The 25113-nt window shown below is 41.2% G+C and overlaps 2 protein-coding genes and 1 pseudogene across 4 annotated transcripts in view; 1 reads left to right on the forward strand and 2 right to left on the reverse strand.

Annotated features, from left to right (window-relative positions):
- The window catches only part of plg (plasminogen), a 17705-nt gene extending 10575 nt beyond the window's left edge, over nt 1–7130 (reverse strand). Inside the window, exons 1-8 of the mRNA XM_030721025.1 lie at nt 6986–7130; nt 4286–4421; nt 4059–4165; nt 3618–3732; nt 3390–3529; nt 3014–3134; nt 2784–2902; nt 965–1127 (exon numbers count right to left, since the gene is read on the reverse strand). Coding sequence (XP_030576885.1) covers nt 965–1127; nt 2784–2902; nt 3014–3134; nt 3390–3529; nt 3618–3732; nt 4059–4165; nt 4286–4421; nt 6986–7034 — 950 coding nt within the window. The 5' untranslated portion in view covers nt 7035–7130. The remainder of the gene's footprint in view (nt 1–964; nt 1128–2783; nt 2903–3013; nt 3135–3389; nt 3530–3617; nt 3733–4058; nt 4166–4285; nt 4422–6985) is intronic.
- Nucleotides 7131–12140: 5010 nt separating this feature from the next.
- LOC115774607 (plasminogen-like) lies at nt 12141–24429 on the reverse strand (annotated as a pseudogene).
- On the forward strand, nt 20154–23244 carry LOC115774023 (uncharacterized). 3 transcript variants are annotated; one of them, XM_030721028.1, is made up of 9 exons: nt 20154–20364; nt 21155–21289; nt 21370–21509; nt 21616–21752; nt 21826–21919; nt 22023–22361; nt 22443–22626; nt 22742–22858; nt 23073–23244. In XM_030721028.1, the coding sequence occupies exons 1-8, from the start codon at nt 20328–20330 to the stop codon at nt 22855–22857; spliced, it is 1182 nt and encodes a 393-aa protein (XP_030576888.1). In that variant the 5' UTR covers nt 20154–20327; the 3' UTR covers nt 22858; nt 23073–23244. The 3 variants fall into 3 exon arrangements, with proteins under 3 accessions (XP_030576888.1, XP_030576890.1, XP_030576887.1); XM_030721030.1 differs by having other exon boundaries at nt 22742–22839; nt 23084–23244; XM_030721027.1 differs by having other exon boundaries at nt 20155–20364; nt 22742–23244.
- Nucleotides 24430–25113: the final 684 nt, after the last annotated feature.

Consider the following 25113-nt stretch of genomic DNA (forward strand, 5'->3'; position numbering starts at 1 on the left):
TGCCAGTGCCACCATCTCCAAACCATACATCATAGCAAGTCTCATTATCATCATGTAAACCTTCCTTTTCACTCTTGCTGCTATCCTTCTGCCGCTAATCATATCTCCCCGGGACGATGTGTAACAGATGCTCTTCCCTCCTCCCCTCTCTTCTGTGATTTGTGTGAACTGGGATCTTGTGTACCACGACCGCTGACGCACACCCATCACTATCAGCAAACTGTTTAGGCGATCTGTCCATCACCACCGCAGGCCTCCGAACCGATCCCAGATGTAATCCACCCCCACCTTGAACCCATCTGTCACTCCTACTGCACACCTCACCACTGTCCTCACAAATGTCCTACACCACCTTCACATACTTGTCTACATCTCCTGACCTCATGCAGTACTATAGTTCTCTTCCTGGCACCCTATAATATGCTTTCTTTAGCTCCACAAAAACACAGTGCAGCTCCTTCTGACCTTCTCTGCACGCCTCCATCAACTCTCTCAAAGCAAACTGCATCAGTTGTGCTTTTTTTTGGCCATACTGCTTCTCACTGATTGTCACCTTTCTTCCTAATCTAGCGTTGGCAACTCTTTTCCATAGCTTCATGGTATGACTCATCAACTTTTTCCTCTGTAGTTACTACGGGTCTGCACATCACCCTTATTCTTGAAAATTGGTACCATTACACTTCTTCTCCTTTATTCAGGCATCATTTCACTCTCTGAAATTGTGTTAAACAGTTTGGTTAAAAAGTATACTTCCCTTTCTCCTAGACATCTCCATACCTCCACAGAAAGGTCAGTGAACTGCCTTTCCACTATTCACCTTCATAGCTGCCCTCACTTTCCCCTTACAAACTGTCATAAAGTTCCACAGCTACTGATGAATACTATAAATTGCAAAGTCCCACCAATATTTTGTTTACCACATTATCACTGAGGGTAGAAACTGGTTTCCAGATACGGCTCGTACTTGCAAGGGTAGTTTTCTGGAGTTCGGTTGTGTTTCTGTGGCGTCTGAGTCGACCAACTCTGGCACGTTTTGCCAGTCTCGGTTACAGCAATTGTTCCTCGGTACGCCGCACCTACACCGGTAATACACTCAGTCTCTGGGATGATGGTGGGAGGCTCAGTGGCTGAGGACAGAAGAGGAAATAAGATTTTATAAAGAAGATAGAAAAAAAGAAGTCAAAAATACAGCACCAGTCAAAAGTTTGGACACTTTTGACTGGTGCTGTGCACTTTTAAAAAGTGGTGGGTGCTGAAAGTGGGTGATGCTGGTTTGAACTTAAATATTCATTCAGCGTGGGTTTCTGAATGGGTTGTTGTGTTTTGTCTACAAGCTGCAGGTAAACCCTTTTGGGTTTTGCCATAAAATAAATAAAATTTTTCTGAAATAAAAATTGATATTTTTAAAAATCCATCAGGGTTGGGGTAGGCTGTGTTTTTGTTTTTCTCCGTGTTCAATTGCAGGTGGTTTGGTGGGCGGATCCCGCCTGGTTGAGTCTCTGTGCTTGCTGTCACACACCTGCAAGCAATCTGCTCAAGGACGCCTGTGTATCTGAGGCCGGCTGTGACCGAGACTCTCCGCCTGATTGTCCTCATCACTACGGTGATAAATCGGTTCTCCGTGTTGTTTCCTTCCTTCAGCTCCATTCTGGTAAACCGCTCTCTGTGGATGTAAACCTGCCTGCCCACTCTGCACCGCAACTGCCAAGCTTTTCTGGAATCCCAGCCTGGCCCCTGACAACCTTCTCAAAAAAAAAAAAAAACCACCCTCCAGATGATCAGAAGCAAGGTTTCCACATTCTGCTCATTTTGTCATACAGCTCCCCTAAGCTGACCTACTCTAATTGCGCCTCTTTTCCGTAGGCCGTCTCTTTGTGCCAGTAATTGTTTAGAGACAGATCCTTTTTTCTCTGTCTAGTTCATTCTGAATCTCGTTTCTGTAAATGTCTGCTGCTCTGGTCCAGAACACGCTCAGCCATGACAAAATCAGGTATTGTCTTTGTCCCACAGATTGCGATGCAGAACCAGCTTTCACTGATCATGTAAAGGGAAACAGGTTAACCAGGAAGTCCCCTAGATATGCAATAGGTATGCAATGCATTACACCTGTTCAACTGCTTGTTGAATGCATTAAGTAGCTGCCAATCACATGCCAATCACACTCAGTGCATTTAAGCACGCAGACATGGTCAACATGACCTGCTGAAGTTCAAACTGAGCATCACAACAGACAGAAAAAAGTCTCCTTAGTAGCTGACCATGTCCATCTCTCTTTGACCACAGTGTACCCTGCTTCCAGCAAGATAACATTATGTCACCAACCTCAAATCATCTCAAACTGGTTTCTTGAATGTTACCTGTACCCAAATGGCCTCCACCGTTACCAGATCTCAATCCAATAGTACGCCTGTGGGATGTGATGGAACAGGAGATTCGCATCATGGATGTGCGGCCAACAAATGTGCAGCAGCTGTGAGATGCTCTCGTTTCTTACTATGGAACAAACTCTCTGAGGAACGTGTCCGGAACCTTGTTGAATCGATGCCATGAAGAATTAAGACAGTTATGAAGGTAAAGGGTGGTCCAAGCAGTTTCTAGCAAGGTGTAACGAATGAAGTGGCCAGTGAGTGTATATACACACACAAACAGGTAGTTTTGTGTAATTGAGTTGGACATTAAGACTGCAACAAACGGCAGCTGTGCTCCAAAGTGGGAAAGCTTATTGTATAATGGGAAATTCTTTACTTAGTTTATCATGAGTCACATTAAATGTGAGGACTTACTGCAGCGGGGTATGGCGCATAAGTCCCATCGTTTGGCTGGGCTGGTAGTGAAGCACCATGGTCGGGGATCTCCATCTGGGTTTCTGCAGTAGTTCTCCTCGAGGTATTTTTCTGGGAGACTGCAGCAAGCATAAACAGAAGTATTTAAGCTTTAGCTTAGCTTCTGGAAAATGTCTTCAATGTCAAGAACAGGCTCACTAAACATAAAAGTTTTGCTGATTTTGTCTTACGTGCTGGGATTGTAGCCATGGTTGTGAGGTTTCTGGGAGTCCCAGCGCTGGCAGGTGTAGCCGTTTTCAGTGGTGGAGATTTTCCCTCTGTAGTTCACACCGTTGCAGACCATACATTCCTCTGTGAAGGAAAAACAACTGATGTATCTGATATGCCATGGCATGCATGATAACTAATACTGTATTGTATTGTATACTAGCATTTCAGAATACTGTGTGGTGTGTATAGTTCATAGACTAGCTGTGTTAAGTATTTTAGAACATAAATGATGATGGTGCAAAGTAAAATAGGTGCTAGCGGACAATTAGATGTGTGTGTGTGTGTGTGTGTGTGTGGGGGGGGGGTGTTAAAGAAACACAGATTTATGAATCTTACGAGAGCAGCTGGGTACGTTGCAGTGCTCCCAGCGGGTGTTGGAGTCAGTGGTGTAACACCAGGGTCCCCCACTGTCCCCATCAGGGTTTCTGCAGAAGTTGGACTCCAGGTCTGCTAGCGGGTGGGTCTGTGGTGTGATACTGCAGCAAAAAACATTAGGAAATATCACACAAAGATATAAAAGGATATGAAAGGATGCTGTTAAATCAAATGAAAACATGTGAATACTTTGGCCTGTGTGGGTAGCTTGAGGTCCATCCCTGACAGAGCGTTCCTGTTTTTGTTTTGGACTTTGTTCCTCTGTAATCTATTCCTACCCCATTTACACACTCCAGGAGATATTCTGGAAAAGAAAATTCAAAACAAAACAGTAAGTAAAATCTTTCTGACATATTCATATTTATCATAATTTCTTTGAACGAATAAGTGATCTGATCTCAGTACTGCAATGTTGTGTGCAACTAAAGTGCCGCAACTTACAGTGTTTGCAGACACAGTCCAAACCTCACTCATCATGACATATATGCTAAACATTAACTACAGTGATGTGAAACTAAGAAATATCATGTAAACTAGAGCAGAACATTCACTGGAGCCAAAAGAAAGAGCAACAGTAAGCAGAGGCTTCAGTCTTACGGTGTTACTGTAGAGAAACGTGGGGATTATTACCATTTTTTTCATAAAAAGCTGTGCTGGATCTGCGCAGGACATTCTCTGTTTTAGAGTTTGCCGCTACTGTCCAACACTCTTGGTCCTTCTCAATATAGATAAAAGACCTGTGTGAACAAACAAAAAAGTATATCAAGATACACACACACACACACACTCACACACACGAGAGAGAGATCTGTGTAACGTCTTGATGCCCAGAATGAAAACAGAGTGTGAGGTCTTACCTGCACGTGAACGATGATTCAGTGTTGCATTTGATGGCGCACAGAGCCGCAGTGTTAGCTGAATACATTCGTTTGTTCAGTGAGATGATCCATGCCCCTTCGGTTTTGGAGTAGCCCTCCACCTCAGCACCATCAACTGCAACCACACACAAAACCATCTGTCAGTTTATTCTTCGCCGTATGACTGAACGTCTGCAGTGCGCAAAGATGGGTAAAATCTGGTTTTATGTATCAAATGTTAAATGAAGCATAACAAGACTGAAAACAAAAAAGCATTTAAGCAATAAGACAAAGTGACAAGTTATCACAAAGAAATAATCAAGTAAAAAACCGTAATAAAAAACTATATCAGTATAGCAACCATAGCTGAGTCTGAGCTTGATAAAGAGCACAGGACACTCAAATTGTTTTGGACTTCTTGTGGTTTTCCTTCTTTTTCTCTCATGTATACTGTTACATTTTATGTTATGCACAACAAATAGTTTTGAGCCAAAAGCTCAGAACTATTTGTTTAAGATTAAGGTGATTGATTCTCTGCGCTCATCTGTTACTTTGAACTCTGCAAATATGACATATTATGGTAAAGTAAAAATATTACATACCACTTGAATAGGAATTGAATAATATTGCAAAACTGACACTTATTTATAAACATGTTGTGATGATGTGCCTGAGCTATTCACAGGTGAATCACAGATATGAAGTAAACAAAATTATAATTGTTTTATTTTTTTCCCATTTTGTTTATTATTCATTCAGATCTTTGGGGTAGAAACGTTATCGCGGTCACAGTCTGTGGGCGGTGGACTTTGATTTGTGTGGTGTGGATTCATGGAAACTTTTTCCAGACCACATAGAAATAGGGTATCTGTATAAATGCAGATACAGGAAAAATGGAAGTTGTGTAGCTGGGCTGAGAAAGGTAAAGTCACAACATGGGACGCAGACAATTAAAATGAATGCAACACATTTATAGGAACACATTTTGGGAAATCTGCAGAAGCAGGAAGAAACAAAAGGATAGAAAGTATCAAAACCAGCGCCTCTAAAGCTCAAGAATTCTTATTTGTTAAATCGAAATAAAACCCAAAGTGCAGCAGTTTACTTTTAGACTCACACATGAAGAGTGCTACCGGACTTCTCCTCTGGTGGTATTAGATACATTTAGTCTGGCAGTTCACTTGAGACCAAACAGCAAAGACTGTCAGGCTTACTTTTACATAAATTTTTTTTTCCAAGATTGAACCTTGAGGCAGCTGATGTTGTGATTCGGTGCTATACAAAGAAAAATGAACTGAATTAAATAAACATCTAAGTATGCAGAAATGAGAGTGTCTGGTTCTAACCCAACAGGAGGGCGTGTAAGAGTTGTGCTGTTTGTTATGTACACAAAAGGTTGCATTTTAAAAGAGAGTATATATTCTGTGGCAGTAAGAGACTGTGTCAGACAGTCAAGGTTGTGCAGATCAGAGGGGGGTTTTATCAAGAAGCCAAACAATCCATTTTACATCATCAGAGTGAGAGGAACCGGTGTTAAGGCTCTAAAATGCTTCCACGGTGATCCAACACACAACCTGCAATTCTGCAGACCTTCATTTACATGTTGTAGCTATTTATTGTTACCAGTAAACAGGGGAGCAGTGTCACAAACAAGTGGTCTGTGGGCGTCTCCTGCTTCATGAACCTGAAGTTATACAAAGAGCTGAAGAGAAACTGAGTGCTGAAAAACAATGAAAAGTGTCCATTGTAGCTGCATTTTTTTCACCTTTGATGTTTTTCGCACCTCTCCCATTTGTGGTGAACCCAGCGTTCACATCCCTCCCTGCTTCGGCCCACTTTTCAACCAATCAGTGTTCAGCCATCCACGTCAAACTACGTGCTATTGGATTTTCGGAGGACTGCACTTCAAAACCCGCCTGCACGGGCTCTATGCAGACAAACACCTTTGGACTCAACCACTGTACCATAAATTAAGCATTCACCAGTCCTATTGCACTGATTTAGCCCACGAATGTTTCACACATTTACATTTACCATTCAAACTTAAAAAAATAATAAAGCACAAACTATCTAAATCAGGAATTTGATAGAGTGACAATTTAGTGAGCCACAAGTGGATGGTGGTTAATGAATTACAGATTTTCATCCATTAGTGAGAAGCTCATTAAAACCAGCTGTAACTTTATATGTCTGAAAGGTTTATTCTCATATGGTGGCTGCAACAGGAGAGTTTATTCTACACACTTGAATGTTAGTATGATGGTATAGTTTTTTCATTACTGTCTTGGACATAAATAAACAAAATTACACTGAATTATATGAAATAGATTTAATGTAAGCTCACATTTTTCAAATTCCTTTCATTATTCAAGTCTAGACTAAAGGTTTAGCTTTAGGAAAACTATTTCTAATATATGTCACCTGAAAGAGAGGAACATGCACTGGTCACCCATTTTTCATTGTAAGGGTTAAGCCCTTGAAATTGGTCAGTATTTATCTTTTCATGAAAAAAAAAAACAAGCAAAACTCCTTTAATTTAAGCCTGTTTTAGGTGCATGCAGCTTTCCTGCATGATTGAATAGTAAAAGAGTTTTGAAAGAATTTGATGAGGGACTATCACAGTGAAGCTAACCACTGCCTCGTCCATGGGAGTTACAAAGTTATTCATAATTATTATTTAAAGATGCTGCTGTATCTTACCAGTGCAGATCAAGACTCCCAGGAGGAAAGCTGCTGTGTACAGGCCCATGCTGAGACCCTAATACTAGCAGCTCATCATCGACTGACTCACAGAAGCACCTCCTGGTATGTTACTGGGTCCCTTTTAGCATGTTGGGAGGACAATTCAATTATTAGTTAATCATTGTCCCGACAAGGACAGCAAAAGAGCCGCAGGTCAAAATCCTTGTTTATGAGAGTGAGCAAAATTGTTGCATCACAAAAAAAAAATCACAGCATTTCATTTTCAATTATGTGTCGAATATTTTCGGCCACACCATGTGTTGTTTAATTTGCAAACACCATCAGTTGGAAAGCAGGGAGCGAACCTGGAGAGCTCGTCTGCTGTCAGATGTAACAACCGGCTTTTTGACTGACTTAACCTGCTGCCAATCACACAAGGTTTAGGAAACTATTCCTGAACTCTGACCTCTTTAGATAACGTGTGAGCTTTTGTGTCTTCTTGTTGCCCTCCAATTATGTCTCTTTGTATCAAACATTTCATTAGCTGAGGGTTGAATTATAACAGTCTTTGCATTTTGTTTTTCAAGTCAGTTTAATTTCACAAACTGGGTTTCATCACTCCAGATGAGTTTTTAATATTGTTTAAAATGGTTGCTTCCAGTTTAGTGTGCATGTTTTTAAATTTTTAATATGGATAAGTATTTATCAAAGATGAAACTGAACACTTTCAGAAAGCAGTTGATTCACAGTTAAATAAACTTATTGCTTAAGTTAATTTTCATTTTTTAAGCATATTTTTAGTTTCAAATTCATTCAACAATGCCTCCTATTTCAGACCTTGTTTCAGTTTTACCCTTTGGGCTACTATAATAACCTTTGGTTGAATAATGAGGATTATGCCTGTATGCCTGCTATTGGAACAAAACTGCAGAATGTTCATTCTGCTGGTAAATACTATGTGATCTAGATAAAATTAAATCAATATCAGTAGTTAATCTTCAGCTAAAAATGGGACAATGCCCCTCCACTGCAAACACAGGCTTACCAAACAACCTACTTTAGACTGTTCAGCCTACGACAGCAACTACTGTTCAATTTTCAGCTTTGAACCTTTTGGAATTAAAAGGATTTATGATAACTTATAATAAAATGATATCTGATCTTCATCTCAGTCACAGTTGGGCAAACAGAATCTGAACAAACCACAACCCATACTCCAAAAAAAGATGGGATGCTGTGTACAATATAAAAAAACCAAAACAAGATACAATCATTTTCAAATCTCCTACACCCATATTCTATTCACAAAAGAACTTAGAATACAAATCAAATGTTTAAATTGAGAAGTTTTAATTCAATTCAATTTTATTTATACAGGTGCTGGTCAAAAAATTTGAATATCACAAAAAAGTTGATTTATTTCAGTAATTCCATTCAAAAAGTGAAACTTGTATATTATATTCATTCATTAATTTTGATGATTATAACTGACGACTAATGAAACCCCAAATTCAGTATCTCAGAAAATTAGAATATTAATTAAGACCAATACAAAAAAAGGATTTTTAGAAATGTTGGCCAACTGAAAAGTATGAACATGAAAAGTGTGAACATGAAAAGTATGAGCATGTACAGCACTCAGTACTTAGTTGGGGCTCCTTCTGCCTGGATTACTGCAGCAATGCGGTGTGGTGTGGAGTCGATCAGTCTGTGGCACTGCTCAGGTGTTATGAGAGCTCAGGTTGCTCTGATAGTGGCCTTCAGCTCTTCTGAATTGTTGGGTCTGGCGTATCGCATCTTCCTCTTCACAATAGCCCATAGATTTTCTATGGGGTTAAAGGTCAGGTGAGTTTGCTGGCCAATTAAGAACAGGGATACCATGGTCCTTAAAGCAGGTACTGGTAGCTTTGGCACTGTGTGCAGGTGCCAAGTCCTGTTGGAAAATGAATTCTGCATCTCCATAAAGTTGGTCAGCAGCAGGAAGCATGAAGTGCTCTAAAACTTCCTGGTAGACGGCTGCGTTGACCTTGGACCCCAGAAAACACAGTGGACCAACACCAGCAGATGACATGGCACCCCAAACCATCACTGACTATGGAAACTTTACACTGGACCTCAGCCAGCGTGGATTCTGTGCCTCTCCTCTCTTCCTCCAGACTCTGGGACCTTGATTTCCAAAGGAAATGCAAAATTGACTTTGATCAGAGAACATAACTTTGGAGCACTCAGCAGCAGTCCAGTCCTTTTTGTCTTTAGCCCAGGCGAGAGGCTTCTCTTGTTCAAGAATGGCTCGACACGAGGACTGCGACAGCTGAAACCCATGTCTGCATACGTCTGTGTGTGGTGGTTCTTGAAGCACTGACTCCAGCTGCAGTCCACTCTTTGTGAATCTCCCCCACATTTTTGAATGGGTTTGTTCCACAATCCTCTCCAGGGTGCAGTTATCACTATTGTTGTACACTTTTTTCTACCACATCTTTTCCTTCCCTTCACCTCTCTAATAATGTGCTTGGACACAGAGCTCTGTGAACAGCCAGCCTCTTTAGCAATGACCTTTTGTGTCTTGCCCTCCTTGTGCTGAGTGTCAAAGGTCGTCTCTTGGACAACTGTCAAGTCAGCAGTCTTCCCCATGATTGTGTAGCCTACAGAACTAGACTGAGAGACAATTTAAAGGCCTTTGCAGGTGTTTGGAGTTAATTAGCTGATTAGAGTGTGGCACCAGGAGTCTTCAATATTGAACCTGAATTTGGGGTTTCATTAGTTGTCAGTTATAATCATCAAAATTAAAAGAAATAAACATTTGAAATATATCAGTCTGTGTGATATAATACACAAGTTTCACTTTTTTGAATGGAATTACTGAAATAAATCAACTTTTTCATGATATTCTAATTTTATGACCAGCACCTGTGTTTGGTGCTACCTACATTGTAGAGGGTGACTGGCCCACTTAAAGAGGTAAATAAGTACAGTCAGTGGTTACAGTGGGATTCAGCAGGTGGGGAAAGCCTGAGATTGGTTGTACTGGCTCAGCATGGGGTAAAGAATCACAGCTCCAGTAAGTTTTCTTTGTGTCAGGCTGTGATCAGCTGCTGCTGCTTTGTGAAAATTTACACAATTGAATTCACGATGTAACCCGATATTTCCCAATAATCTTTGCTACACTTGATGTAACCATTACTGACCATGAACACCACAGCTGCTGTGCACCAGTCCAGCACAGATCTTTACAGTCCAGCAAGATAACCTGTTCATCCTGCACTAAACTGCAGCATTTTGAACAAAAAGTTGGTCTACCTGTTTTACAATATGAAAAAAAACATAACTTCACTACAGAGCCAAGTTTTGATTTTAAAATTTGAGCTTGAAATGTCTAGTTTATCAGATATAACTGAGCAGACTTTACCTTACCTTACCTAACCTCTCTTCTTCCTCCCCTCCCCTCTCCTCTCCTTTCTTTCATTGTTCTCCATCTCTGAGTGAACTTCTCACTCATTCGTTTCTCTCCCTGGAAACGCAGCAGCTGTTCACACAGACACCCTCTGTGACAAACTGCAGACACTTCTTGTGTTTGCTGATATTTGTACGATTCTCCCTTAATGTGTTATTATTCCTCCATTCAGGCTCAGATGGGTTTGATGTTTGAAAATTAAAACTTCACTCAGACTCGTTAAACCTAAATTCACGAGTCTGTTTTGAAAATGTAGGAAGCAAAAGTAAAAACTTGTCAGAAAAGTAAATACTGAAGTACAGATGCCTGAAAATTCTATTTAAGTACAGTAACCAAGTATTTGTACTTTGTTACTTCCCACCTCTGAGTAAGACACATCTCAACTAAGTGTTAATTTATGTATATAGCATGCAATCAGATTTATTACAGTGGTATACATATGTATCAATATTAGCTTAGCAAAATTTCCTTAATGATGAACTTAACTGTTTTAACAGAGGTCAACCAGAAAATCATGGCACATTAGGTGTCAAAGGTTAGCTCATCCCTGAGCGAAGATATGTTTATTTAAATGGAATAAAATTGTGCTTTTGTGGTCATTGTTTTCCTTGGAAATACAGAGAAAGCTTTGTGACTCATGCCAATGCAGGGCCGAAATGGGTAAAAAAGTGAAAGATGACCGATTCTGATGAAATTTGCAGGATGGAACTATCACATGGATAGCTATAAGGATATTAAGATATTAAGGATGCTATACGCTATTCCATTTAGCCCAAAGGGTGAATGGAATTTCACCAGAATCTATCAATTAACACACTTAAAACTTTTGTGGCACGCTAAGACCTACCTGCGCGTGCGCAGAACTGCAAGTGGCATTTGTATTGCAGCCAGGAATCTGATAAAAATGTCTTAAAAAATCTCTTTTTTGCATGGGAGGTATTGTTTGGGGGCGGTGGGTGTTGGAAATGATAAATTTTTTCAGTACTCACCTAAAATCTAAAAATTATCAGATTTTTCTGGGACAAACACCATTGAAATCAGCAAAATTTCAACTTTCAAGCTGCCTGCTGTTATTTACAATCAGGTTAAAGCAGTGCAAAAACTGGGGTGGGATACAGCGGCTGTTTTTAGGAGCATGATGCAGCGGTAGGTCACAGGAAATATTGTCCCAGATTGTGACGCTGTTCTCCGTGCATTGTGAGAGTAGCTACAAAGGTGCAATTTCAAACAGTGTATTTAGCATGTAGGTATTCTTATTCATTTTTACACCCCCTCACGTACACTTCTTCCATGCTTCTCACTACACCTCATGTCATATCTTTATAGCCATATCTTTATTTTTCTCCTGTTGAGAGGTCAAGAGCATTCTAACACACAGCCTCTCATCTCTGGAACTCACTCCCACAATTCTTGAAGGGCATCAACAATGTCCCTCTTTAACCCCTTAACTGGCAGCAAAAAAATCACCTGACAAAAACTACATAACACCCTCTGGTTATTATTGGCTCTGAACAACCCATTTCATAGCCTATTAACTGGCTGCGTCTGGTCCGCCGGCCGAATGAAGTGCATTTATATGGCAGGCTAGACCCGCCCATTTTGACTGACACCTCATTCGGCCAATCATGTTAAGAAATGGGTTTCCCAGAGCCAATAATACTCAGAGGGCGTCACGTAGCTTTGTCAGGTGATTTGGTGCAGCCAGTTACATGATTGGCCGAATGACGTGTCAATAAAAATGGGAGGGTCTAGCCTGCCATATAAAAGGGACTACAAACGGCCCGTCACCGGGCCCTTGCCAGTTAAGGGGCTACATCCTGTCTAAAAACCTCACCTGTTTAAACTAGCATTCAGAATCTGATTACGATGGTTTCATTCATCCATAAAACAAAACAAAAACTTTGTTGTCCTGCAAAAAGTTTCTCAGAAATGCAGTTGGTAAAGTCTTTATTAAATCCGTAAGGAGTCATGGAGCGCCATCTTTGACATTTTTTCCCCGCTGACGGTCTCTGATGTTACGCCCCAATAACTGGAGCCGTTCCCCTCATAGCACTCGTCCTCATCTGGGGGATCACTGGATCATCTGCAGCAAGAGTTTGTATGAAACACAAAGAGATAAGTTGGCTAAAATTATACCTGATGCAGGTGTATCGCTACACTGCATCACATTGCAGTACTCACAGCGAGTGTCAGGATCAGTTGTGTAGCACCAGGGCATCTTCTCATTGTCGGGGTTACGACAGTAATTATTATCTAGACCTCTGACAAAGAACAACATAGACAAACAAAACAAACCCATGAAAACATATTTAATGCAAGCACATTAGTCAAATTTCACCGATCCATTCTACTCTACAACAACTTGGGCTGTCAGTGGTGGGTTATTTAAACTACAAATAAGTTAGTCATACAAACTACTGCCCCAAAAAACAACTACATGAAAAGTGGCTTTTCTGTCAGTGATGCAGAACTTCAAGTTCTGAACTTTGTTTGCAGGAATTCAGAGAAAGCAAAGTATTTGAGTGAAATTTAAGTTCACTCAAATACTTTGTAAATCAGGATATAACTCCAGTTTTAAATCCACTTGTATAAACAGGTCAAACCTAAAACCAGTGACTAATGCTACCTCACTACAGCCAGCTTTCAGATTCTCAGAGATGTGTAAAACATTGCAAAGTTAGAACTCTGGGAGGGACTTCACTGTTTTCTAGTAACAAAAAAAACCACAGAAGTGGTGATTATGGACAAAGTGTGTCAAAAACTTTGAGTTTGTTCACATAACTTTATTTCTCTCCTTTTGAGAGGTGATGAAAAATGTGGATTGAAACAGAGGGAAATCTGACAGCCTTTTGCAGCAGGTCTGTGGAGTTCCTCGCTGGAGCTGCAAATTGAAAAGTCCCACTAATATTTTGTTCACATTAATATCACTGAGGTTGGACACAGGTTTACAGATACTTACTTGCAGTGGTTGTTTTCTGGGGTTTGGTTGTGTGTATGTGGCATCTGAGCTGACCAGCTCTGGCACGTTTTGCCAGTCTTGGTTACGGCAATCGTTCCTCGGTACGCTACACTTGACTGGTGACAGTTCACCTCTGGGATGATTGCGGGGGGCTCAGTAGCTGAGAACACAAGACATGATGGCTTTTACCATCATGGTGAATGTGGCGTGAGGACCCAGTGTGATGCAGATGAATCCAGTTGGTTTTTACCATCAAAAATGGAAACCTGCATTAAATGTTTGGATGTTTTTACAAAAATGTTTTGGGATTTCATGTTTGAAATCATTTTCTGAAATAAAAATTCATATTTTTGAAAATGAGGTCTTGTCTGCTGTGCCAGGACAGGGCAGGCTTTCACTAATCCTGCAGACAGAAAGGGAAGACCCCGAAATCTGCAACTGTTCTGATGGTCACCATAAGAAACTTAGCAAAAGAATACACAATCATTGGCCACTGCATTATGTGCTTCAGTTCAACTACTCGTAAAACACAAATATCTAATCGGCCAATCACAGGACAGCAACAGAATACATTTACTGTAAGCATGTAAACATGGTCAAGACAATCTGCTGAAGTTCAAACTGAATGAATGAAGAACAAAGTCGATTCAAAGGACTTTGACAGTGTTACTAAGGGCTCAAAGTTCAGTGACCAGCTGTCTTTTTTTTAATCATGGTGTGCCCTTCTTCTGATGGCTGCTTCCAGCAGGAGAACACACACATCACAAAGCTCAAATCATCTCAAACTGGTTTCTTGAGCACAACAGAAAGCTCACTGTACCCAAATGACCCTTTGACCCAGTGTTTTGTGGTTTTTCTGTGTGGTTCGGTTTTTGTTGTATTTTCTAGTTGTGTTTCTTGGTTTTTCTGACAGTTTGGATTCTCAGTTTGTTTTTGTGTTTGCTTTTGGTTATTGTTATTATAGTTACTTGCATTTATTCTGGTTTCCCTTTGTTCTGGTTTTCTCCGTGACTGTGTTACTGTGTCTGTTTTCCCTTGTACATATGCATTTCTTCGTGTTAAGTCTGCACTGGGGTCTTGTTTATTCACTTCCTGTTTTATTTTGACAGTCCTGTGTTCCCTGTGCTTTGTGTTTGGTTTTGCTTTCTTTGTGTTATTAGTTTCATTTGGTTCACCTCTTGTTCCCTGCTGTCTCCACTCTCCCATTCACCTTCTGTGGATTTAAGCCCTCAGTTTTTCTCTTTGTTGCGCCGTCTGTGTTCCCCCCAGCTGTGTGTATCCCCCAGGTGTGTGCTGCCCTGTTTAGTGGTGTTCCCCTTTTTCCCACAAGTCATGGTATTTTGTCTTTACTTCAGCCTTGGTAGAGATTTTGTTATTGTATTTTGAGTGTTTGTATCTTGTGAACCTCGAGCAATAAAGCTGTTCAAGTTTAGCTCTGATTCACGGGTCCTGCATTGGGGTGCAGCCTTGCTTGCCACACAGCCTAACCGTGACACACACAAGCATAGTTTTGTACTATTGAGTTAGACATTTAGACTGCAACAAACACCAGCTGTGCTCCAAAGTGTCCAATAATGTGAAATCGTTTACTTAATTTATCCATGATAAACATTAAATGTGAGGACTTACTGCAGCGGGGTATGGAGCAGAAGTCCCATCATTTGGATGGGTTGGTGGTGTAGCACCATGGTCGGGGTTCTCCACATGGGTTTCTGCAGTAGTTCTCCTCGAGATGCTTTTCTGTGAGACTGTAACAAGCATAAACAGAAGTATTTAAGTTTTAACTTAGCTTCTGGAAAATGTCTTCGACATCCAGAACAGGCTCTCTCAACATAAAAGTTTTGCTCATGTTGTCTTACGTGTTGGGACTGTAGCCATGGTTGTGAGGTGTCTGGGAGCCCCAGCGCTGGCAGGTGTCGTCGTGTTCAGTGGTGGAGATTTTTCGTCTGTAGTTCTCACTGTTGCAGACTATACATTAATCTGTGAGGGAAAAAACACTGATGTATCTGACTTGCCAATGGCATGCATGATAACTAATCTTTTTCCAGAATCAAAGTTTTTTCATTATGTTGTATACTGCTGACTTTTTACAGATTATCTACCTTAAATTTTTAGACACCATGAGAAAATGGTGGAAAGTGAAGTAATCAGGGTAAATAGACGTCGGTGTAAAACAAAACAAAACAAAAAAGAAGAAGAAAAAAATAGATTTATGAATCTTACGAGAACAGCTGGGTATGTCGCACAGCTCCCAGCAGGTGTCGGGGTCAGTGGTGTAACACCAGGGTCCCCCTCTGTACCCATCAGGGTCCCTGCACAGGTTCCGTCTGAGGTCCCTGTTGCAAATAAATAGATAAAGATGGCGCCGGTGAGGTCAGCAGCCGTCGTACCTGCTCCTACGCTTTGTTTGTATATACAGCACTCTGGCTGTATTCTGACACCTTTTTCTCCCGACCCGGCTTGGCCCCAGGAGATCCTGCGTTTCCAGTGGGCCAGCTCAAACAAAGGAGGGCGTGGAGCACCCAGGTCACGGACAAGGCCCCGAGGGAAAAGAGCCGGCGTAAGAGAGAGGCTGAGGCGTAGAGCGCACCAAACGCCACTGCCGAGCATCCTGTTGGCTAATGTCCAGTCACTGGATAACAAGCTGGACGAACTCAGGGCCAGGATACAGTTTCAGAGGGACATAAGGGACTGCAACATCATCTGTCTCACGGAGACATGGCTGACCCCCCTCATACCGGACCACGCCGTACAGCCGTCGGAGTTCTTCAGTGTTCATCGCACGGACAGAACGAGTGAGTCTGGAAAATCAAGAGGAGGAGGTGTGTGCCTAATGATTAATAACAACTGGTGTGACAGTAGGAATGTCGTCCCTCTGAAACAATCATGTTCGCCTAACCTGGAGCTCCTAACCCTGAAATGCCGCCCCCACTACCTGCCCCGCGAGTTCACTTCGGTCATCTTCAGCGCCGTCTATATTCCACCTCAGGCGAACACAAACACTGCACTATCCGAGCTACATGAGGCTATTTCCACCTATCAGGCTAACCAGCGTGATGCGGCTCTCATCGTAGCCGGGGACTTTAACAGTGCAAACTTGAAAAACACATTCAACACATCGACTGCCCCACCAGAGGAGAGAGGACCCTAGACCACTGCTACTCTCCATTCAAAGAGGGCTACAAAGCAAAGCCTCTTCCGCCCTTTGGGAAGTCTGACCACACCTCTGTCCTTCTCATGCCGAAATACAAACAACGGCTCAGGCAGGAACCCCCTGCTGTGAGAGAAGTGACACGGTGGTCTGATCAAACAGAGGCCGCTCCGCAGGGTGCGTTGGAGACATCGAGGAGTTTACGGAAACTGTTGTGGGATTTATTGGGAAAGTTGTTGGTGACACTTCACTTAGGAGGACCATCAGGACTTTTCCCAACCAGAAGCCGTGGGTGGATAAATCTGTCCGCGACGCCCTGAGGTCCCGCACCGTTGCCTACAACTCCGGCCTCGCCTCTGGGAACATGGAGGACTACAAGGTTGCATCATACAACGTCCGCAGAGCGGTGAAAGAGGCTAAACATCGCTACGGCCGCAGACTGGAACAGCAACTACAACAGTCTGACTCCAGGGGACTGTGGCAGGGACTACGCACCATCACGGACTACAAAGCACCACACACACACCCGGTGAGTGCCGACGCTTCTCTGGCTGATGAACTCAACAACTTCTTTGCGCGCTTTGAGACGGGAAGCCGACAGCCCGCTGCGCTCCCGGCCGGAGGGGCGGAGACACTCACTGTGACGGAGCGCGACGTGAGGAGGGCGTTTAGACGTGTAAACACCAGGAAAGCGGCTGGACCAGACGGTATTAGTGGACGTGTCCTTAAGACCTGCGCTGACCAGCTGGCACCTGTGTTTACAGTGATATTCAACCTCTCACTGAAACTGTGTGTGATTCCCACCTGCTTTAAAAAGTCCATCATAGTCCCAAAGAAACCACACCCCAGCAGCCCCAATGACTTCAGGCCCATAGCGCTCACCTCAGTGGTGATGAAGTGTTTTGAGAGACTCATCAAGACATTCATCACCTCCTCACTGCCCACCACCCTCGACCCACTACAGTTTGCATACCGGCCAGACAGATCCACAGATGACGCCATATCCTTCCTCCTCCACAAGACCCTTTCACACATAGACACTGGTAAGGGGAACTATGTGAGAGTGCTGTTTGTAGATTACAGCTCAGCATTCAACACCATAGTTCCCTCCAGGCTGGTCTCTAAGCTGCTGGACCTGGGCCTGGGCCCATCCCTGTGCAGGTGGGTTCACAGCTTCCTGACCAGCAGACCACAGGTGGTATGAGTGGGTCACCTCACCTCATCCTCCCTCACCCTCAACACTGGATCCCCCCAAGGCTGTGTGCTCAGCCCTCTGCTGTACTCACTGTACACCCATGACTGCGAGGCCACGTCAGAGTCCAACGTCATCATCAAGTTTGCTGACGACACTGCTGTTGTGGGACTAATCTCTCACAATGAGGAGACAGCCTACAGGAGAGAGGTCTCCCGCCTGGAGAACTGGTGCCAGGAGAACCACCTCCTGCTCAACGTCAGCAAAACGAAGGAACTGATCGTGGACTTCAGCAGGAAGCAGCAGAGGGACTACCATCCACTTGTCATCAGTGGTGCTGAGGTGGAAAGAGTGGACACTTTCAAATACCTGGGAGTGACCATCTCACAGGACCTGTCCTGGACTCATCACATTAACATCACTGTGAAGAAGGCCAGACAGCGTCTCTACCTCCTCAGGCAGCTGAGAGACTTCAAGCTCCCACTCAAGGTGCTCAGGAACTTTTACACCTGCACCATCGAGAGCATCGTGCATGGGAGCATCACCACCTGGATGGGAAACTGCACCAAGCAGGACTTCATGGCCCTATAAAAGGTGTTTTGTTCAGCTGAACGGACCATCAGAACCACCCTCCCCAACCTGCAGGACATTTACACCAAGCAGTGCAGGCTGAGGGCCATGAAGATCCTAAAACAGCCCAGCCACCCCGGACACTCTCTCTTCTCCCTGCTCCCATCAGGCCGGCGTTACCGCTGCCTGAGGGCTAAGACTGAAAGGTTGAAGAAGAGTTTTTACCCACAAGCCATCCGTCTGCTCAACTCTGAGCCCTACCTGGACCATTATTGCACAATGTAAATATTATAATTTATAATCTTTAATTCCACGTAAAAGTGTGTATAGTGTATAGTATATAGAGTATAGTGTATAGTGTGAATTACTTTTTTATTTTTATTCTTCTTATTTATATGTGTGTGTATATATGGTTGCAGGTACAAAATACATTTCACTGTGCATTGTACTGTGTATAACTGTGCATGTGACGAATAAACACTATCTTAATCTTAATCAAAAGACAACCTGGAACTTTAAGCTATCAAGGAGGATTCTTAATTTGATGGATCAAAGCACCTTTTAAAGCGGTCAAGATCCTTGTGTGTACAGTAACTAAACAAAATTTTAAACACTGCATAACAGTTGACTGGCAGTCTATTCTTGACATCTATTCATGATTGAAAAACAGTTTCAAAACAAGAAGCACTCAGAGCAGAAGCAGTTCACTCTCTGGACCACTCTCCTCTTAAGGGAATAGGATTGTGTGTTGTGTATATATATTCTTTTTTTTTTCTTCTTTTTAAACATACTTTAAGTTTGTAGCGCAGTAAGACCAAGTGCAAAGTGCAGGCTTTTATTTTCCCCGTTGAAACCCAATATAATTAACACAGCATACATACAGTTCCACTGTCGTCTGTCGTCTATATGTTGTAGCTGTTTACTGTCACCAGGGGGCAGTGTCACAAACACCTGTTCTGTGGGCTACTCTTATAACTTCCCTCTCCTCAAGGGACAACACACAAGGAGTTGAAGTGAAACTGAGTGTTAAAATGAAAAGTGCCCACAGCAGCCAGTATCTGTGCAATCTTTCCATTTCCTGGCCCGCTTATCAATCAATCGGTGTTCAACCAACATATAACTTCATCTACGTATGGCTATATGCTGCGCTCCAACACCTTTGTAAATGGACTCAATCACTGTACCATAAATTAAGCATTTACCAGTCACTTCATTTATTTAGCCCACAAGTGTTTTAGATATTTCCTATATTTACCATTGTTGGGGTTTTATGTTTAAACTAAATTTTAAAAAAAATCTGAAAAGAAAAAGCACAAAATATCTATATCAGGAGTTTGATGGCTGAATGGAAACTTAGTGAGTCACAAGGCTGCATTTGTTGAAACCAGCTGTAACTGTAAATGTTAGGAAGGTTTATTCTACTATTATGGCTGCAACAAATTTAAGAGAAATGCTCCACTGATCTTTTTCTACACTCTTGAATATTACTGTGTGTTAGTATAGTTATTACCTTGCTGTTTTTGACTTAAACTACACTGAATTATGTGGAATAAAATTAATGTAAGCTTACATTTATCAAATTCCTTCCATTATCCAAGTCTAGACTAAAGGTGTAGCTTTGAATGTGCTGATGTGGTCTGCTATGACCTGTTTTTTCTTTGAGTAATTTCTCATATATGTCTTCTGAAAGAGAGGAACCAGTGTTTGGCAGTCTTATGATTGCATTCTAAGGATTTAGCTATTGAATTTTGTCAATACCCCACCACCACCACCACCAAAAAAAGACCGATATAGACAAATACATTCCAGCACAAAGGCATCTACACAGCAAAAACTACAGAGTTAAAATTTCAGGGTTAAATTTTTCAGAGTTGATTTTAACTCAATAAGTGTTGTTTTAACACTTATAGATTTAAATGGTGCTCAGTGTTCGAGTTCTTTCCCAGAGTTGATTGGGCCAGTGTTGATTTTACTCTGCTGGGAGAAAAATAAGCTCCTCCCCCTTCTTCACAGTCCTGGTTTGAGTGCAGTCTGAACATGGCTCCATTTTGTCCGTCTCCTGCTGTTCTACATGGTAAGAGCAACTTCCTAAATCTTTGGTCAAGCACTATTAAATTGATAGAGTGAGTGATGTGACTTTTTCTACTAATTTCATTGAAAGGCAGCTAAATATGTCAATTTTGCAACAACTTTACACAATGTGCTAGCTAGCAGCCCACGTGTGGGTTGCTTGCTAGCAACTGTTGTACTTACAACTAACATTGTTGTAACCGTAACACTTAAATAATAATAATAATATCAGACCATATACTCATAAAAAATAAAAGTTTTATGTTTTTTGCCATTTAAAAATCATGATTTTGGCCGTGGAAATGTAAAGGTTCCCGCCTATTAGCCTTCACCGGAACTTCACTGGGACCGCTGAGACATGTCCCTACTGCAGACAAGCATTGTGCAGTAAGGGGAACACTTTACTTATAAGTTGTATTTTGCTTTGTCTAGGTTTATTCCATGCTTCAGTAAAATGTTGATCCAGGTTAACTATGGTGAGGTGCACAAGTATGTGAAGTTGGATGAGGTTGAAGGGCAGTTTGACTTTAATCAATTCCATTAGAAAGGTTGGTTATTTGTTAAACCTCTGTGTGGGCGGAATGATAGGTATTCTTTTTTTTTAATTACTTAGTTCTCAACACTTATTTTACAAATCTGTGATGAGTAAAAGGGGTGAGCCATTTTACTTTAAGTTTTGCAATATGTTTTCCAATCTCCATGCTAATCGTATGAGCAACACAAAAAAGTAATAAGTTAATGACACAATTTGGCTGATTAGAGCATTAGGCTCTAAATTTTGCCTTCTTTTCCAGTCATTGAAAGATTTTGCCTGCCACCTGATGCCCAAGTTACATACAAGGATGCAACAGATACTGAAGTTGATGAAGAAATATTCAGTGACCTCATTAGACAAGGCAATGTTGTACTGAAGGTTTTCTGCCATGATGGTGAGATATAAAAGCAAATTAAATCAAGCATCATACAGATTTTACAAAAGGATGAAACTGATGTTTATTTTGTTCTTCAGAGTTCTCTGAATGGTCATCTTCTTCAGAGTATGACTCAAGCTTCAGCTCAAATGCATCAGCATCAACAATACTAGTGGATGAGATCCCATGCGAGAAGCAAAAAACTGAGAATGCTAATAATGCAGTGTCTGCTAAAAAGGTAACAGTAGTTTTTGTGTGCCTCTAAACTGTTTAAAACTGTTTTGTCATATTTGGGTAATCTGAATATCACCATAAATTTCCTTTATCTGTTCTTCATTTCATAGCGGGTTGAACGTGTCTTTCAAAGCAAGTCTGGTGGTGTAGAAGTTTTGCAGGAGTATAAAACAACAGAAACCCTAAGTGATGCCACAAGAAGACAAATGGTGAACATACTGGTGGCTCACATGATTGATAAACATGGGTAGGTGTGTTTTTACACTTTTTAGTTTATGTAAAAATTCACCATTTGTCACTAATCTGAAATCTGCTGTTAGGCACCGTCCTGCTAAAGCAATCAGAGAGGAGTATGCCCTTGGGAAAGGGATACTCTTCCCATCCCTGAAAGATCCATACACCCAAAAAGGCTATGTAATGTTTATTTTCTTGTGTGTTCTTTCATTTTGTCCCAAAACTGTGATTTTTTTTTTCTCCATAAAAAAGTGATTGTTTTTCTTTTTTCCTTTTTTTTTAGAAGCACTTTTATGATGCCGCAAGCAGCACAGGATACATTTCATGGCGTCTTAAAACAGTCCAAAGGAAGATTCGAAGAGGATCTCTTGTGCCACCAAGTAGCTCCAAAGACATTTCATGTGGCGGCCCAAATATCCAGAGAAATGTGGTTGTTGAAAGACAGCTTGATGGGGATGCCTGCCAGGAAGCCATATCCCTGCTTAACCACACCACAGACAGGTCCCCGATCCTTCAGAAGATGAGAGAGACTTTTGAGCACCATCACAAACTTATTAGAGATGCCAGCGGAAGAACTGATATTCTGACAATGTTCCCCAGGTTCCTGGACACAAAAGGATTGGTAAGTGTTCAAATGAGTGAAAGTCTTTAAATGTGGATTTATACCCAGTGATGATAGTTGGATTTCTACTTTTTCTTAAAGATTGATCAAGACTTCAGTCTTCTGGTTAATGAAGAAACCTCCTCCAGACTGCTGGAGAAGTGGGATGTGTTCTTCAAATCAAATGTTATCAAGGAGGCTAAGTGTCTCACTTCAACACCTCAGTTGAGACGTTTGGTGCAGTCAGCGGAAATCCCTCAAGGAGATGACCAGGATAAGACATCTAGTAAGTACCTAAATATATCTGAACATGGTTGACTGTTCAGAGTATTCTACACTGGCTCTATGTTCTCATAAAGTTCTGATATTACATTTGAAAACTTTTATGAATGTGTCCTCAGCCTATGACCAAGAAATGGCCCCCTTGTTACTGCTCCTACATCTCCTTCCACCACCACCTGGAGGACAGAAGTTTCCAAAAATCAGTGCATGTGATGCAGTTGAGAGACTTTCATAAGGCAATTAAATTAATTAAATTTACCTTATGTACCATACTTTGTCACTTTGCTTTTGTAGACATGAATAAATACTGGTGGTTGTAAGGCATCTTTGAAGATGTCTGGTTAGACATGAATTTCTTTTGTTAGCTAATCTAAATCTTAATTTTTTTTGTAATGGCTGTAGCTGTATGTCTTATTAATTATGTTTGGTGTATATTTGTTTAAATCTTAGTCATACTGCAGTTTTGAGCAACATCTCTGGGGCCAACGGGGTCTGCAGCCATACCTCCTTGCTGGTGACAGGTGACATGGATAAGTGCCTCATCCCATGCCAGGCAAACTGCTCTCTAGGAGCATTTGATGAGCTGTTCAAAGCACATTTTGTGCTTAATGTCTCTTATGATGCTGCATTAATTCATTTTTATACATTTCTGCAGACAACAGTGTATAACATTGATGTTTGTTCATTGTATCACAATTTAAAAAGTTGGAAACACAACTGCAAAAATAAAGTCGTTAAAATGGATTTATTTGTTTTAGTTTCTCTTTATTATAATTAACCAGAGTCATAAAGTAACTGTTTTCTAGTAGATAACACTTGAAAATGTTAAACCAACTCTAAAAAAGTAGTTAATTTTTGTTCTTGGATCAGTGTTAACCTTTGCATCCACACAGTGTTAATTTAACTCTGTCTTGCGAGTTAAAAAAAGAACTCTGATACAGTGTTAAAAAATTTAACTATTTCGATTGTGTTAATTTAACTCTGAAGAGTGTGGACCTATATAAACTCTGAAAAAGTGTTAAAATCAACTCTGTGGGAGTTAAATCAACACTGGGCTTTTTGCTGTGTATTTAAAAACCTACACTGAACTAGCTGACCTTATTTTAAATAAAACCTACCTTAGCTGAAGGGAGGTACTGACCCCGGGTCTTTTTTGTTTGTTCTTTAAAGCCTGCCCTTTCTGGCACATTTTGCAATCAGAATGTTTCCCTGTATTCTTTTTGCTCTTTGTCATCTGAAATAGAGGAACCGGTCCTGATCATTCATTTTCTTGTGCTGTAAGGGTTTAGCCCTTGAAGTTGGTCAGCATCTTTATCTTTATCTTACAAATACAGCAAAATAAAACAAAACAGAGCAAAGAAGCTACGAAAGAAGCTAATCTATACAGGCAAAAATGCAAATAAAACTAATTTAATTTAAGCGCACATGTATCTGTTTTACAACATGTTTCTGCCCCCTTGGTTGAGTTATTTTCAGGCTGTCTCAATAGTAAGATGAACAAAAACTGTTTTAGGTGCTTTCATGCTTTCCTGCATGATTGAATAACAATAGCTTTGATATAAATTAATGAGGCCCTATCACAATGGAGCCAACTACTGCCTCTTCTATAGCAATTGCACATAGATGTATAATCATCATTTAAAGATGCCACTGTATCTTACCAGTGCAGATCAAGACTCCCAGGAAGAAGGCTGCTGTGTACAGGCCCATGGTGAGACCCTAATACTAGCAGCTCATCATCGTCTGACTCACAGAAGCACCTCCTGGTTCCCTTAAGCGTGTTGGGAGGACCAATAGGACAATTCATTTATTAGTTAATCATTGTCCTGAGCAGAAGAGTAGCAGGTCCTTCTTTATGTGAGTTAGCAACATGGTTGCATCACCAAAAAAATAAATAAATAAATCACAGCATATTGTCAGTTATTTTCAGCTGCATTGTGTTTGATGTGTTGGCAATTTGAGGAAAGAAAAGAGTAAAATTAACACATTTACAATACATATATTGTAGTTTTGTAAGTAAACAGTATTATTTGAGTTAATTTTTCATTTTTTTAAAAGTATAGTCAATATTTACTATATTTTTTCACAGCTTGTGTCAGTTTTACTGTTTGGCGTCCTGCTATAACCTTTGATGATAATGCCTGTACATGTTTGTTACTGGAGCGAGATTATTGCAGGATGTCCAGTTGTTCTGGTAAAAACTGTGTGATTTAGATAAAATTAAACCAATATTTAGTCGTAAGCTAAAATGGACTCCACTGCAAACACAGGATTACCAAATAACCGACTTTGGACTGTTCAGTGTGCGACAGGAACAAGTAACAAGCGTTCAATTTTCAGTGCACCAGTCTTCAGCCAAAAATTTTGAGATTTCAGAATACGTCATGCTTCCATCTGCTTATGAGCTTTACAGAAACACCAGTTTCTTTTTCCAGCAGGACTCCCACTGGTTCACTGACCATGTTATTGCTGCACGTTATTGGCCAGAAAA

This window comes from Archocentrus centrarchus, chromosome 24 (genome assembly GCF_007364275.1).
Source record: "Archocentrus centrarchus isolate MPI-CPG fArcCen1 chromosome 24, fArcCen1, whole genome shotgun sequence".
Taxonomy (NCBI): Eukaryota; Metazoa; Chordata; class Actinopteri; order Cichliformes; family Cichlidae; genus Archocentrus; species Archocentrus centrarchus.

Coding starts and splice junctions, on each gene's coding strand:
- LOC115774023 (XM_030721028.1), top strand. CDS start 20,328: ATGGCTCCATTTTGTCCGTCTCCTGCTGTTCTACATG. Junction 21,290..21,369: donor GAAGGTTTTCTGCCATGATG/GTGAGATATAAA, acceptor TTTGTTCTTCAG/AGTTCTCTGAATGGTCATCT. Junction 21,920..22,022: donor CATACACCCAAAAAGGCTAT/GTAATGTTTATT, acceptor CTTTTTTTTTAG/AAGCACTTTTATGATGCCGC.